Below are 15357 nucleotides of genomic sequence, written 5' to 3'. Positions count from 1 at the left end.
CAGACTTTTTCTTTCCAATTACCATTGCACTCTCTGTTCCAGCTGATCACATCCAGCATCAATGTGAATTGCTGTCCTCTCAGTAAAAGTCATGATAAATTCACCTACTCCAGTGACAACAATTTCTAGTTTGTTATATTTGGTATCAGAATTCATTATAAAGTTTATAACAGCAGAGATTAAACTTTACCTTTCAAGCAGAATTCATTCCCTCCACAAAAATTTCCATTCCAGTGCTAAACATTTCGATATTGGGATCTGCAGTGTCGATAAGAAATCTCCATTTTTTGAACTAGCTCCCACAAAGGTTATCATTATGCTCCTTCCCAGCCCTGCATGCCAGCAGCGAGAGGTCAACCAAATACAGAAACCAGAGCTACGAGATTCTTATTCCTCATACTGGGCTTTGAAACTGAGGAATCATGTTAGATGCAGAAAATGGGAGGAGCCATATCCTGGTGTTTTCTGTCCAGCCCACAAGCTAATTCTCTTGGTGCTTCCCATCCTTGATGTTACTGGGTAACTTGGTGCCTGCCAGGTGTGAGAAGCGTTATTGTCACATGCTATCCAGAGCCAAGTTACCTTCATGGAGGGATCCATGAAGACAAACGAATGACTGTTCACTGATGTTCCCCCACAGAGACTTTCCAACTCTGCATCTCAGAAGAGAACCATGCTGTTCTTCAGAAGCAACTCCTCAAGCCAAAGCATTTTTCCCGTCAGATTAAATTGTAGTAGCAGCAATTAATTTTTTTCCCCCAAGCTCCATACAAAAAACTTAGTACAGATCATTTCGTGCTCCTTTGTGGAGATATCCACGAATATCTACAATCAGTCATTTTAATAGCCATGAACTTTAATATGCACTTTAGAATTCAATAAAATGTGTGGCAGTAAAAGGAAAAGGCTTTTATGCCCCAAATTTTAAGTAAATTAAAATCCTTTAACCCAGCAGTAAGCACCTCTTAGTCAGTCCCCAAAGTCTTACGCGCAGCAGCATACCATGAACAAGCAAAAGACTTCATCATCTCCTGCTGAGTGTAAGTAAAGCAGTCTTTCAGAAATCATGAAGAAAAGGCATTGGGTGATATTTTTATTCTGGTCCTGTGAATGCTTGTAACACTACTGGCTTAGACTCAGGAGCAGTATGTATATATGCTTCTTGTGCTTGTGATGCTGCCATCAAATGCACCATTTATCTTAAAATTTCAGAAAGAAAGGTCGTTTTGAGGTCATTCAGTAGGCACTGGATGTTCTTTGAGATAAGTAGTCCTAAAATGTTTGAAGTATAGAAGGCTTTTTGTACATTTATGTGTACAATTAAAAAAAAATTCTTAAAGAAATTGTTTACTTGATGTAGTATTTTGATATATGTGGAGTAGATCTTTCTGAGCCAAGTGAAACTGGTTTTGTTATTGACATCTTTGAGGGGATCCTTAGTGAAGACGAAAGCAACAAATACAGAAAAGGTAATTGGTTTTTAAGAGATTAAAAAACTTCTCAGTGACCTTTTGATTGTCATTGACTGTCATTCATGACATTGAAGGTGTCATGATGTAAACATGCTTGAGGAATAAGATGTCTTCTCACAGACAAAAGACATATTTGGTAAGGAAGTTTTTTGGCACTGTCTGAGCTACCACTATCTGTTTTTTGCAGATGAATAGAGTACTCCTGAAGGTATTGATCCTTAAATGGTTTTGAGCATTGAATTTCCTCTTACACACACTACTGTGTTCTGTCCAACACTCCTTTTTCAGGTAATAATTTCTGTCTGGTGATCCCAAGACATCTTACAGCATGACTATAGTTTTCTGCATCCCATGCGCTAAGCCAAAATTTTGTTTACATATTCATCCTACTTGTCACAGTTTCTTACACCTCATTTTAAAGGCCAGTCTCAGATGAGCCCAATGAGTTCATTATGGAAACACATTAAACATCTTAGTCCATGAGTTTCTCTTTCTTTTACTGAAAATCTACTTTAAGATAATTGCACTGTTACCTTCCAGACCCAAATTGGAAGAAAGTATTTTGGGTTTGCTGTTTGCTTTACAAGCAAGTGAGACTACAGTAAACGCAGCAGGAACACTGGAAGATTGAACCCTTCCTGTGTGTGACCAAGCTGGGATATTGGTTCTTGGCTTCTGTCAGGGAGACGTGAGTGAATGCTCCTGGCTCAGGAGTGATTGCTGTCCCAAGGCAATGACTGAGAGAGAAAGTGGGAACAGGTGAATCCTGGGCTCCTCCTGCCTAAGAAGAAATTAAGGTGAGTGAGACAGTGGCTACTGCTCAGAAGTTTAGGAGTCCTCTGCAGCAGAAGCAGCAGTACCCCTCAAGGCTGAAGTTGGACCTGATGGTCTAATTCCTCAGGCATTTTCCATGGGTCTTCATTCAGCTTCTTCCCACTGTCCATACTCTTCCCCTTTCCATGACAAAAATGGGCTTTGTCTCTTATGCTGCTCCTCCTGCATCTGAGGATGGGAAGAGCACATCACCTTCCAACACCATAATTTCAGCAGTTCTTAGCATCTTTACATTTGTTATGGTGCACTTTGAAATGAACAATGAGAACAAACTTGGCAGTTAGAGTGAGTGAGTATTGGGGCACAATTAAAGTTTGATGCATTTTCTTGGGATGCTCATTTTTTGCCCATTTTGCACATTACTTGAACCTCATGTCCTACCCTTAAAACAATATGTAATATTTTGTGAATTTACTTAGATAAAGAAAACTCAGATTTTTTTCATCTTCTCTGCTGAGCTGAGAATTTACTTAGATAAAGAAAACTCAGATTTTTTCATCTTCTCTGCTGAGCTGTATGTCATAGATCCATGAGTCATTCTGTTATTCTGAATTTTTAAGAACTTTTTTTTAAGTGGACAGTAGTATTATAATTGCTTTAGCACTGGAGGGAGTTTTTATTCACTTTGAAAATTGCATTTCAGTAGCAAAACACCTGAACTTTTAAGAATAGACTCACTCATTTTAAAATGTCAAGTGGCCCCAAACACTCAAAACATTCAGAGAGTTTGACTTATACTTCTTTTTGTTTTGCACAAAACATGTTCACGGTTTCCCTAGTTTCTCCTGCTGTGCATACCCAATGCATAGAGCAGGCTGTTCAGATTTCCAGTACCTTGATTTTGTCAATAGTTTGCAAATGTGAAAATGCTTTCATGCAGCATTAATTATAAAGTCTGTTTTCAAAACAGAACCACTCAAAGAACTTTGACAGTGTTTACTAGAAGCAGCATTGCAACCTTGGGAAGTCGACTTGAGGGAAATATAGGTAGGGAATTTTCCAAGAGATTTGATGGAGGAATGACCAGGGCTCTGTTTTGGGAGACAATAAATGTTTTCTTTTTAGGAAAAAAATAAAAGTACTAGACTTCTATCTACCTCTTTAAATGCCTAAACAGGTCTGTGAAGCTTGTGTTATTTTGATGCAGATCCAGAAGAAACTGAATGCATAAATCTTTCTAGGCCTTTCTGAAAATCACAGATCTACTGTCCATAGTTGGTAATTGCTTTTCTTTCTTTCTCTGTAGTATGGTGTCATCATGGAATTGTATGGCTCTGCCAAGACATGAATTTTCCTTAGTCCTGTTTTGTGCTAGGAACTTTTTAAAGGGCTACAGATGTGAAAAGAGACTTGAAAGAAGTTGTGGACTTAATCCACCTAGCTTCAGGCCCCCTTGGGTGGATTTAGATGTGAGCTAAGCCCAAATGGTTGATGTTCAAAAAACTGTTTCCATAAAGTTTTATGCAAACAGATTTGGGAGTTTTTTTGTGTATACATTAGTGTATATTTTTATGTATATGTATACACATGCTTATATATTTGCCATAATTGGGCATCTCACATTCCACAGGAGTTGGGGTTTTTTTCAGCTTTTAAAATGCCTTTTTGATTGGATTGTGTAAGAGTAATTTTACTTTTGCTGTAATCTTGTATGGGTGTTTGTCATAGCTCAGAGCTTGAATGCTGCTTCACCTCCCTCTGTGGCTGTACAGTGCACAAGCCAAGCTGGAAATTTTGTGAGTAAATTACTGTGGTGTTTGTGATATTTCTATCAAGATTTGTCCATCTCCATACCAGCTGATTACATTAATTTCTCCATTGAAGGACCTGATACGTTGACAACCTTTTAATGAGACTGGCTAATTGCTAACTCAGAAATGCATTGTTTTACATCCAGTGGTAACACTTAATACAATATGGCTAAAGACAAAACTTGCCTTGAGAAAACATATCTATAGTAATTAGTATTCTGATTGTTTCATTGAAATGCATAAGTACCTTTTCCTTTCTCTGATAGGTAAATTGTTAGTTTTATAACTGTAATTTTGGTGTGAAATCCTAAATTGGGAGAGACTCCCTCCCAATATCAGGCCATGTAAAAGGAAATCATCATTAACTGTATAACCACACAGCTGAACAAAGGAGAATGCAGTAATATTCCTAAATTATTACAAGATCTGTGTATAATTATTGACTTTTCAGAGGTGACTACTGTATCCTTGCATGCCCACATTCAAGAAGTAGCTGTATATTGTGCTGCTCATCAAACATACCTGTATAAAACAAATGCATTGATAAACAAAGCAAATAACATCAGGCATGTGTTAAATGTGCCATGAGTTTCTGCTTGATCTTGATCAGTGATGCTGAAGGAATTAAACGGATGACTTTTCAAAGACTCTTTGTATGCCATGACACTATTAAAAATCAGGATGTTTTTTAAATAATTATAGCCAGGCTAGGAAATCTCAGACTGTGTATAAAGCTACTGCAGCCCAGCTATTGCAACTGAAGTGTGTTTTGGGTAATTCTTCACAGGCACAGTGAAACAGTGTAATTTTCACCCACCCTACCTCATGAAGAATAGCTCTATAGAAGCAAGTATGTTTCCTCTCTTATTTTTAGTGTTGGTAGTAAATTTCTGAATATAGATAGACTTTACAATTGCAATACTCAGGTTTGATTTAAATGACTGTGTTTTGTTGTAATTTGTTTCCTTCTGTGGGAAAAACTAAAAACCGCACATTTTATCGTATGATAAAGCATCTTCTAAATTGATAGTAGCTAGAATTCAACTAGCAGCTCTAAATTCTAATTAATACTTCTTCCAAGCGCAGATGTCAGCTTCAATTCCCATTTTATAAATTAATTTATCTCTGAAAATGAGGTGCATGGAGAATACTACTGTTTATATTTCTTCACCTGTGTGTCTACATCTTTTAATAATAAGATCCTTCTTAGCTCATGGGAAAACATGTTCTAAATATAGTTTAGATTTTGCAGGTCTTTGAAGTAGGACATCAGAGAGTTTTGTTTGCAATCAAATTAAGGTGCTTTAATTCAGGAATTATGAAGTAATTAAGGATGAATTATGAAAATTATCATTGTGTCTTCAAGTGAAGAAATTTTCATTCAGCAGTAATATGAGGAAGGTCAAAGTCCATTGAGGCTTGAAGGTGAAGGTGGGGGTTAATATTAACAATTCATATTTCTTTTCTTACTAGCTTTTATATAATAATACTTTCCATTACCTTTTTTTTTTTCCAATAAGGCCTTTTCTTAGACTTAGCCATTTTTTTCACATTTCCAAGATTGAACAGCTGTCAGAACTAGAAAGGCCCTACCTTTAGAAATAAGTTCCTAAAACCTGAATCATGGAACTTATTATACTCTTCTCCTAGCAGATCTCAAAGGGTCTTTAAACAGCAACAGAGAAGTTTTACTGCAAATAAAGATTTGAACCCAGAGCCATTTCTTTCAAGAGTCAAAGTTTTAATCATTCATAGCAAGTAAGGCCAGCAAACCGAATGACAGAAATATAACTCGAGAGGACAGAGATCTTTTGTGTTCTGACTGAGATAAACCTGTTTGTTTACTGAACCATGAGATGCTGTAGCAGATGTCCTAAGATTTTGTGGTACAGTTAGAAAACAATATTTTATATGAGACTAAGGATATGTAATTTCCTGATTCTTTTGCAGAGTCATCTCAGGAGACAAATGTAACAATCTTTTTCACTAAGATTCATATCACTTCTGGTTAGCTGCAAAGTGGCATGGTAGTATTGTTTTAAAGAGAAATATAGGGTTAATAAATTGATGCTTGGAAATAGTATTAATTCAGAGACAAATCATTGTTGGATGTGTTGATGAGAATCCTAAGTAATACTGCTGGACTCCATGGGGATTCCCTTGAGTTAGGAAAAACAGGACTTAGAGGCATCAACTGAAATTTTTCTTTCAAAGATCCCTGCACTTGCTTTTATGCCCCATGAGCCCAAAACCCACAGATTTGCTCTCTACTTTACAATGTGCTCATTGGTGGTGGATGCAGGTGGCCTGGCTGCATTCAAGAGGATAAATAAATGCCCACTGGAATGGGTATTCCATGTCCAGAAAGTTTCTTTATTAAGGTTTACACTGATGTAGACATGAGTAACTAGTATTTTGAAATAACTGAGTTTTCTGCGTTTGTCTTAGGAGCAGTGTGTTTGTTGCCTGTTATGGCAGTGTGAGATGTTATTGCTGGTGCCTGATCCCAAGGGACTTCATAGTGTGTTCAGTAGTGGCTTGGGCAAAGCCCCTCCTTGCACAGACCACAGGCAGCTCCCTGAAGGCACCAGTGAAACCAGGATGGCTTTAAATTATAGTTGCCGTCATGCTGAATGACATTGGAAAGTGAGAAGCTGAAAAACCCCTTCGCTGCTGCTTTGTGTCATAGTTACCCTTCAAGGCAGGTCACGACAAGTTGTTGAGAGGTATTAACCCAGCTGCTAATGCCCATGCAGGAGCACAAACCTCAGCATTAATCTTGTTTTGTGGCTTTTGTCAGTGTGGCGTAAAGGTAGGTGGATTGTAATTGATCTCCAAGCCAGAAAGGAGATGTTAATATGTAGCTGGTAGCAGAATAGTCAAAATAAAGACCCATGGGATAATAGAGAATTCTTTGTTCACCCGGGTAAAGATTTACAATTTCCTCAGTCAGTTGAGAACACAACATTATTAAATTGTTAAATTTTAGCAATTTTGCCTTGTTGCGTAGGAAATCAACTGCGAATCACCAGATAGCCTGATAAATTCATTTAGGCCCAGATCCACTAAATGACTTGGAATGGTTTTAGACACCCTGTGTCTAAAAATTGCAGTTCTCAAGGGTCCAATTTAGCTCCCCTCTACTTCCAGCAGTGCCTATGATTTTGCTGATATTCTTTACTGCGTCTCACATGCTCAGAAGTGCCTTGTCCTTGATAGAACCAAGTCTCTATTTTACATCCATGCTCCATCCTTATCCACAAATCAAATATCAATATGGCCTTTGGGTCTTGTTGCAGTTAATTTTCTCAGCCATGTGTTGTGTGCTGCACAAGAGCTGGCAACAAGAGGCATTTTTTTTCAGGCCACAGCTTCCATGGGTGACAGAGTCCCCACACTGGAAATATCTGCTGTGCAGCCAGCGTGTTAGTGGTCACAGCATGCCTCCAGCCCTGTGCCTCCTCTGCCTGGCGTACTGGGGCTGCAGCCAGGAGTGAGGGAAGCTGAGCTCCATGAATCCCTCTGTCTATCTAAGACTCTGTAACAAAGAAATGAAAGAACAATCTGAGATACAACATTGAAGCATATTACTGTGTATCAGCTGAAGCCAGACTCTTGATTGGTGGAGCCCAATGTAGCTGCTTTGATTTCAGCACACTGAAAAACCATTTAGGGCAGTGTGGGATGGAGGTGTGGCCAACAATTTTTGTCACAGTAATGAAATCCCAGATGTCAGGTATCCCCTTTGCTCGTGTCATCTTGGCTGAGAAAGTGATGACGACTCATAGTGAGTTTACAGGTGAGTAAGCTATAGGATGGCACAAAGAGAGTAAATGCCAGTAAATCAGAAAAGATGGATGGCCACATGACTCTAAATGGGAGTTCTGCACTTGTTCTCACAGCACATTTCATGGTAAGGCTTTTATTCTTTTCAAAACATTAGTGCAGGTATCCCCTATTTCATGTGAAATAGCAGTCTGTAATTGTGCCTCTATGGGATTTTACATGGATGGACAAATATCCCCTAGCACAGGACCAGGGCCATAATGGACAAACCTTGCTTTCCAGGAAGCGCCTTCCCTCCTCCCTCCATCAGGATGATCGATTCACTCAGTGATGCCTCTTTGACATTTACTCTCTGAGATCCCACACTTCTGCCTCTGTGAGGCATGATGTGGTAGCAGAGTTGTATTAATGCAGCTCTCAAGTCCAAACAGAGCCTGATGTCTTCTTTTGTAAAAGCAGGTTATAATTTTTGTTACCTACCCCGTAATTTTCAACCTATGAACATTTCCCCCTTAATTCTATTGTATCAGCTATTATACAGATTAGCTGATTTGCATGCTCTGCCAAGCTGAACAGAGAAGATTCGAATCTGCAGGTCACATTTATTAGCAGAAGCAGTACTCCCAGGGTACATGTTTGCTTAATTTTTCATCTTTAAATAGACAGGACTGCCAAAAAATTAAACATACTTGTCTAAGAGGGAGACAGGAGTCATTAAAGGCACTGATGAAGTAGCAGTGGTTTCAGGATAGCTTCTCATGTATTGATTTTTAGCTGTTGGAGAGAAATGGTGATATTTTTTATGATTTTTTTTTAAGAAATGTACATTATTTGTCAATTTTTTGGTCATTATTTTAGTTTTCAGTGGTAATCCAATCCCTAGGCTTCCAGTGTCTGAGAATTAATTATTTCCAACAGTTTTTATTTTCTCCTAAACTACATTCTTGGTAGAAAAGAAAAAGGCAGTTTCTAGTTACAGGAAGCAGGACTGAGTCAGGTCTGGACCTGTAGAGATTCCAGTTTGGCCCTGTGACTTCTGATCCTGGGTCCTGGCTTTCTCTGCCCCAGGTTCCTCATCTGCCTCTGTGTCAGGAACCAGCAGGAGGGGTGACCTGAAGCCTAAGGAGCATCACACCTGGGCATGACTGAGGTGCTAGAAAAGCAGAGAGCAAGTAGGATGGGACAAGTTTGAGAAGCAATAAAGTAAAATTCTTTGCAATGTTTTCCTAGGAATTGAGGAATTTACATAGTATGGAACTCTTACTGGCTGACATTTCATTATGATGTTATTCCTCAGCAGTAACAGGATGACCACTGATGGAAAGCAGCTACACTGTTAGGTTGATTCTGCTATTGGGGGAGAACAGTTGACCTTGCCCTGGTGTCAGACATGTAGCAAAATCAGTGCAAAACAACGAAAAACTACAACTGCAGTTTGTGATGTTGTTGTTGGGAGGCAGGTTTAACCTTTTAAACTACTATGGGAAGTGTGCCTGCTCCCTCTGAACCTACGTGCACACTTACTGAAGTTCTAAGCCTTAATGCTTAGAACACGTCCGATCCCCTTCTCTGTCCCTGTACAGCTCATCCTTGGTACAGCCACAAGCTGAGGGTGTCCCAGCTCCTGCTGCCTCAGGCATTGGCTGAGGAGCCTACTGCAGGCTCCATATGACATGGTTCCCTTCCAAGAACCTCCTTTTTGTCTAAAAGACGACCAAATCTCAACTACTCTAACATGTAAAAGTTTAGTGAAAGAAAACAAATCCTGTGTCAGAAGCATGAGGAGCAGACAGATAGTCTGATACACTGAAGGAAAATTACCCAGGTATTTTCCTCAAAATATGAAGCCATCACTGAGTGAAAAATTTTGTGTTACCTGTGATAAATGAATTTAAAGATGTTTTTCCTTTAGGAGGAAGAAATGCTGTTCATTGTCTTGCCATTTTCAAATGGATCTTTTTTATAAATCAACATTAAGAGTGTGTGCTGTGAATGTGTATTTTGTCACTGAGTTACAGATCTGTGTTCTGATAAAAGGAGAGCACTGTAGAAAATAAAAAAGTGTCAAGTTAGCTCATGCTGAGCTTGTACAATGGTTTTCTTGTATTTCATAGAAGCTAAAATAAAACGATGAATAAGAAAGTGTGCTCACGTAAAATGCTACTGGTGTTTGGCTGACTGGGGTTGCTCCTTTTGGTTTTGATGAAATCCAGACGCAGTAATACGTGTCTGTTTACCAGACTTGCTGTAGATAAAAGAGTCTGTCAGACTCAGCGTGGAGAGGATTCTTGGACTGCAACAAAGACGATGACCATGCTTCCCATGACTTTACTATGGCCAGGTTTTTACTCTTGGGCTCCTGGTATGGCAAACAATCATGGAGAAATTCTCCAGGAAACTTTAGTTCGTTTTACTGTCAGACAAACAAGGTGCATCATGTAGGTTCATTTTAATCAAACCTACAACATTTAGAAGAAATCTGTACTAGTTAATGCTTGTGTTAATATTTAACATGAATTAACTTTTACTTGACCTTTTCTATAATATTTATCCCCAGATCTGCCATTGAGAAGCTGGGAGTGGAGGCATTTGAGGCCGTGTACAGCTGTCTCAAGCAAGCGAGACAGCAGAATGCCAGTGAGGAGGAGATCAGGAGGTGTTTGGAGAAACTGGTGTCTAGAGCAAGTGATTGCTTTGAAGTGGATCAGCTGCTGTACTTCGAGGAACAGCTACAGGCTTCAGAGCCACATCTTCAGCTGTAACAGTGTGTCAGCAGCAGCTGGAAATGGCACAGAGGGGGAAGGGGCCTCCTTCAGGCCAGCAGGCAAGTACAGGTGGTGTTTGGGGGACACTGCTGAAGGTAATGTAGTACCTAAGCATGTGGGTAAGCACCATTTGAGAGTCCACACAGCAGTGAGAAGTGGGTAAATATGGCACGGATTACAGGGGCAGGAAGAAGAACAGATGTTTGTGACAGTGGAGGGGAGGATTCACAGTTACCAGAGTCCCCTTTTTCTACCACTTAAAACATAAGGAGGGGTGTTCTGGGCCGTGTCTGGATGCCAGTTCACACTCAGAGCATCACTGGCAAAGCTGCCTCTGATGGAATGAAGCAGGATTAGACTCCAGCTGCTGTTGATTTCTGTGCTAACTGGTCCTCATGATATTTAAGCCCATAATTTTTGTAATTTGGCAGATTTACCCTTAAACATATATATATATATATATTTATGGCCACTCATCCCCTATTTGCCTTATTATTGATTATTCAAAAGGGCTGCATTTAATCTGTTTAAATTTCAAAGGAACTGTGGAAATACATACATATGTGCATATTTATGTACATATATGCATGCTCACATACACAGAGATAGGTGTGTATATTCATAATGGAAGAAGCATGTCTGGTTGCACACTGTACCTGTAGAAAGAGTTTTAGATTAAATTCATCCTTCAAAAATGGAAAAAATAAACTGATTTTTTTCCTGCCTTGCACATTGTTACCGTTACAGTTCTTTTCTAGTGTTTATGCTCCCTTCTTCATATGCATCCCACTCCTGCTGATTTCAGCTGTGTATCAGGCTCTGATTATATACCTGATGTTTCCCTTCCACCTCTTCCTTCCTTATTTTGCATTCTGAGCTTCTTCCTCCATCTGTGCATATGACTAAAGGTTAACAAAGTCATACAATTGGTAAAGGAATCTAAAATGAATTGTAGACCAAATGAATTTTAGGCATTAAGCCATTCATAATCCTTATGCTTCCTGCTTTTCCACCACAACTCTTAAACGACTTGGGGACTGTGTTAAATAAATTAAAAGAAATTCATATTATGAATATAAAAAAAAATTTCTATTTGACCTGAGATGAGTTATTTACAGTGAAGTGTACCAGTATTTATGGTCAATTAAGCAGTTCTACTGATCCATCTTTATGACGTGTGTTAAGAGACTCAAAGCAAAAGGCAGGTAGAGTCATCTAAATCTATTCTAGCAGCAGCATAAGCTGAGGAAGCAAAGAGCATGCCCAGCTACAGATGATGTGGCACTGTACTTCCAGCTCAAAGTAGTAAGAGATTCTGGTATGTTTCAGTTTTTTCTAGCTTCAGCTTTTATTTAGAATGCATGTTACAAGCCAGAGACTAAAATCCACTATGGTGTTCACTGAGGTAGGGAAACATACTGTTTGTCAGGTTTCAGTCTCTTCCCTATTATTTCTTCTTGACCTACACTTCCCATCCTTCTCAATGTTGTGTATGAGTACCTGATTAGATATTTCTTGCACAAAACTGAAGACCATTTTAAAACGGAAGTGCTGAAGTCCAAGATACAGGAGGAGTGCTTGAATGTTGCAGGGACTATAAAGTCCAAAAGCAAACAATGAGTAACTGACACAGTGAGAATAATGTCAGAAGAAGATAATCTTCACTCCTTCATTTACTTCTGCTGCAGTTCAAGGTGATTTATCACAAAAACTTCAAAAACAGCCTCTGTAAGCAGTCAATTCCTTTTTTATTAGTGACAAAGACTATTTCAGGCTTTTTTCCATGCAGCTTGAAAGAAAAAAATACCTGGGTAAGAATGGGTCAGGCTCCTTAAGTCAGTCAAGGACTTGGAAGATCATTAAAGGGAAACCTTTAAAACCTGAAAAACATGATTTAGTCACTCAGATTGACTTCAGGGAAGTGGTTGCTCTCTGATGAGCAGTATTTTCTTTCATTTGTTGCACAGGAAAAAAGAACTCACAGTGCCTTTTAGGCTTACTTAGTTGCTTTCTGCTCTCTGCAGGGAATGACCTTCAAGGCACGTGAGGATCTGGAGGTTACTGGTTTACTGCTTATATGCTTTAAACCATACTTTGTTTTGTTTTGTGTTTTTTTTAAATGAATCATACCACAGTTAGCCAATGTAGTATACATGTTAAACACAGCAGGAAATTTTCGTCTTTGAGCTGTAGTAAAAGCACAGAAATACATCCCATGGATTTGACAGAAATTTTTACATCACTGTTTAACTTGCAAAATCCCATTGCTGGTGGTCATTAGTAGAAATCTAAAAGGAAGGAGGAAGATGTTGATATTGTGGATCTTCATTAATAAAAAAGCAACAGAACTGCTGGAAGTAAATGTGAGGAAATAAATGTAAAGGCATTAATAGATCCTCATAAAAAGTCCCATTTAACCTACAGATTTGTACCAAAAGCTTTGCAAACATGAGGCAACCTTGCTGGCTTTTTTATTGATTCTCTTAAAAATGCTACAAGATTAATTGCTTGATGAAGAGATACTGAAAACAAAGGAAGTGGGGTGAGTATTTTTTAAATGCTTTGAGGCCTTAAATCTGGTATAAAGGTGCTTGAACTATAAAGGGAGAAACAACATCTGAGTTTTCTGATAAGAAGTGCAACTGTCAGTTTCTTGTTGACAGCTGGATTAGGAGGCAGATCAATTCTATTTTTCACAGCAAACAAAAAGGAAATCCTTTCTTAGAGGTGATTGTTCTGCCAGATAATTTCTAGAAAGCATCAGAATCCCCTCTTTGTAAGGTGAATTAAAGGCTTCCAGTGCCTGAAAATCTTGCCTGCAGGAAAGGACCTTTCTTCCTCCAGGACCTGGCTTTGTGACTGCTGCCTTGTGATGACCAGCTCCGAGGTGCTCTCACAGCCAAACCACAAATCTGCAGCTGGCACAGCAGGAGCTCACCCCTGACTGCTGCTGGATCTTCAGCTCCACATATAACCAGAGCAATGGAGCATCAAGAAGATACACAGGTGAAAAAAAAGGTAGGAGGCAGCAAAGTGGCCAAATGGATAATGCAAAGGCTGACCTTTCATCTTTGCTATAAGTCAGCTCAGACTAATCTATAGGTGCAACCACTGTTGCCTGAGGGAATTAAGTGGGCAAGAGAAGAAAGGCTCAAACAGGAGATTTGTTTGGAGACAGAATCATTATGCACAGAGGCACAATCATCTTTCATATTTTGTTTGTAATATGTGTGCACAACACAGCCTAACCTGAAAACTCTTTAGCCTGTCTCCACTGAATACTCTTGTTTTTCAGGAGGGAGAAGTCCAGCAGAAAGTTTTCTGTATATGATTATTGGTAGTAAGTAGAAGTCTAATGAAAATATGGTCTCCAGATGCCCATTTGGCTGATGATCATTCCTGTTCAGGAATACGTCTGCCTTGATAATAGCTATCCAGATGTGCTGGATAGATGAACGTAAGAAGAGCTGGTTAACAGCAAAGGCAGATGTATTTATGTACAGACTGATCAGGCACAGAGGGTGGGGAAGGGATGGAAGAGGATGAAGAGGGTTGTAGTTCCTTCCTCTTATACCTTCTCCTCATATACTTAGTTACCATATCCAGTCCTACTTATTTTTGTCACTTTTTTATGGTAGGGGGAATAAAGGGACAGTGAATGGTTTTCTGAAGGCCACTGAATTATCTAAAATGAGACTAAGAATGAAAACCTAACAGGAAACCTTGACATCACTCAGGACCAATGGTCCCAGCAAGAGAAGACTGTGCAAATGCTTCTGGTTCCATACAATTATGGGTCCATTTTTCTTTTATCTAGACTGGAATATGGCCATCATGGCTGGAAAGTTAGTTAGTATGTACAGATAATTTGCTATGTTAGCTCTGCAGACAGGTTTCAGTCCTCAGTTGTTCATGAATGGTTAACTTCAGCCTCCTGACTTTCAGTATTCCCATACTGTGCAGTTAGTCACTTCCCCATCAGGTCAGAAAGCAGAAACCAGGTCATGGGAAAACTTCCAGCAGAAAGATCAGCTGAGGAAAACAGACATTTAGTCAGCTGCTTTAAAAGCACACCTCTTGGGTGAATATTTTCTATTCCACTTGATGACACCTGGCCAGGGATTCCTGATGTTTTGCAATGTGCAAGAAATATACGCACTGTGATTATCATCCTGTAGATGAAATGGGCTTGGTTTTGTTGTCATTTTTTTATTCCACAGGTAGCTGTAATCAAAGTACAAAAGCAGTGGTGTGCAACAGTAAGACAAAATACCTCTGAAGAAAAATGACAAATGATAGAGAAGATTACTGCTTTGTACTAATTAGCTGTCCTAAGAATTGATCAATTTTAACATTTAGAAACTTCAGTCTGTCTTAGGGAGCCTGAGAATGTTGTATCTATGTACATGTATCTACACAGAGAAGTGAATTGTGACTCTGTCATGAACTATCAGCCATCTCCCTCTACATCTATGCACGCACACACAAACATATTTGTATGTATATGGACATGTATATATCCTGATGCACCTCACCATCTCACCAAACCTTCAAGAATATGTTTTCTCTCGATAAACAAAAGAGCCAGCTACTCCAGAAAATTCTTACAAGCAGCTAAATACACAGCTGAATGCACCTTGAGCAGAAAAAAAGCCTGAATGTTTTGATCAGCTACTGCACCAGGCACTGTACAAAACAGTTCCAAGGCAATCCCAACCTCCCAGGCCTCCCAGCTGAATTGTCCAGCAG

General features: G+C 39.2%; 1 protein-coding gene across 1 annotated transcript in view; it reads left to right on the top strand.

Moving 5' to 3' along the window:
• The window catches only part of NEK11 (NIMA related kinase 11), an 81260-nt gene extending 69567 nt beyond the window's left edge, over positions 1-11693 (top strand). Inside the window, 1 exon segment of the mRNA XM_008633981.2 lies at positions 10401-11693. Within this exon segment, the coding sequence (XP_008632203.1) occupies positions 10401-10605 (205 nt within the window). The 3' untranslated portion in view covers positions 10606-11693.
• Positions 11694-15357: the final 3664 nt, after the last annotated feature.

This window comes from Corvus brachyrhynchos, unplaced genomic scaffold, assembly GCF_000691975.1.
Source record: "Corvus brachyrhynchos isolate BGI_N302 unplaced genomic scaffold, ASM69197v1 scaffold94, whole genome shotgun sequence".
Classification (NCBI taxonomy): Eukaryota; Metazoa; Chordata; class Aves; order Passeriformes; family Corvidae; genus Corvus; species Corvus brachyrhynchos.
This window is presented reverse-complemented; position numbering and strand designations above follow the sequence as displayed.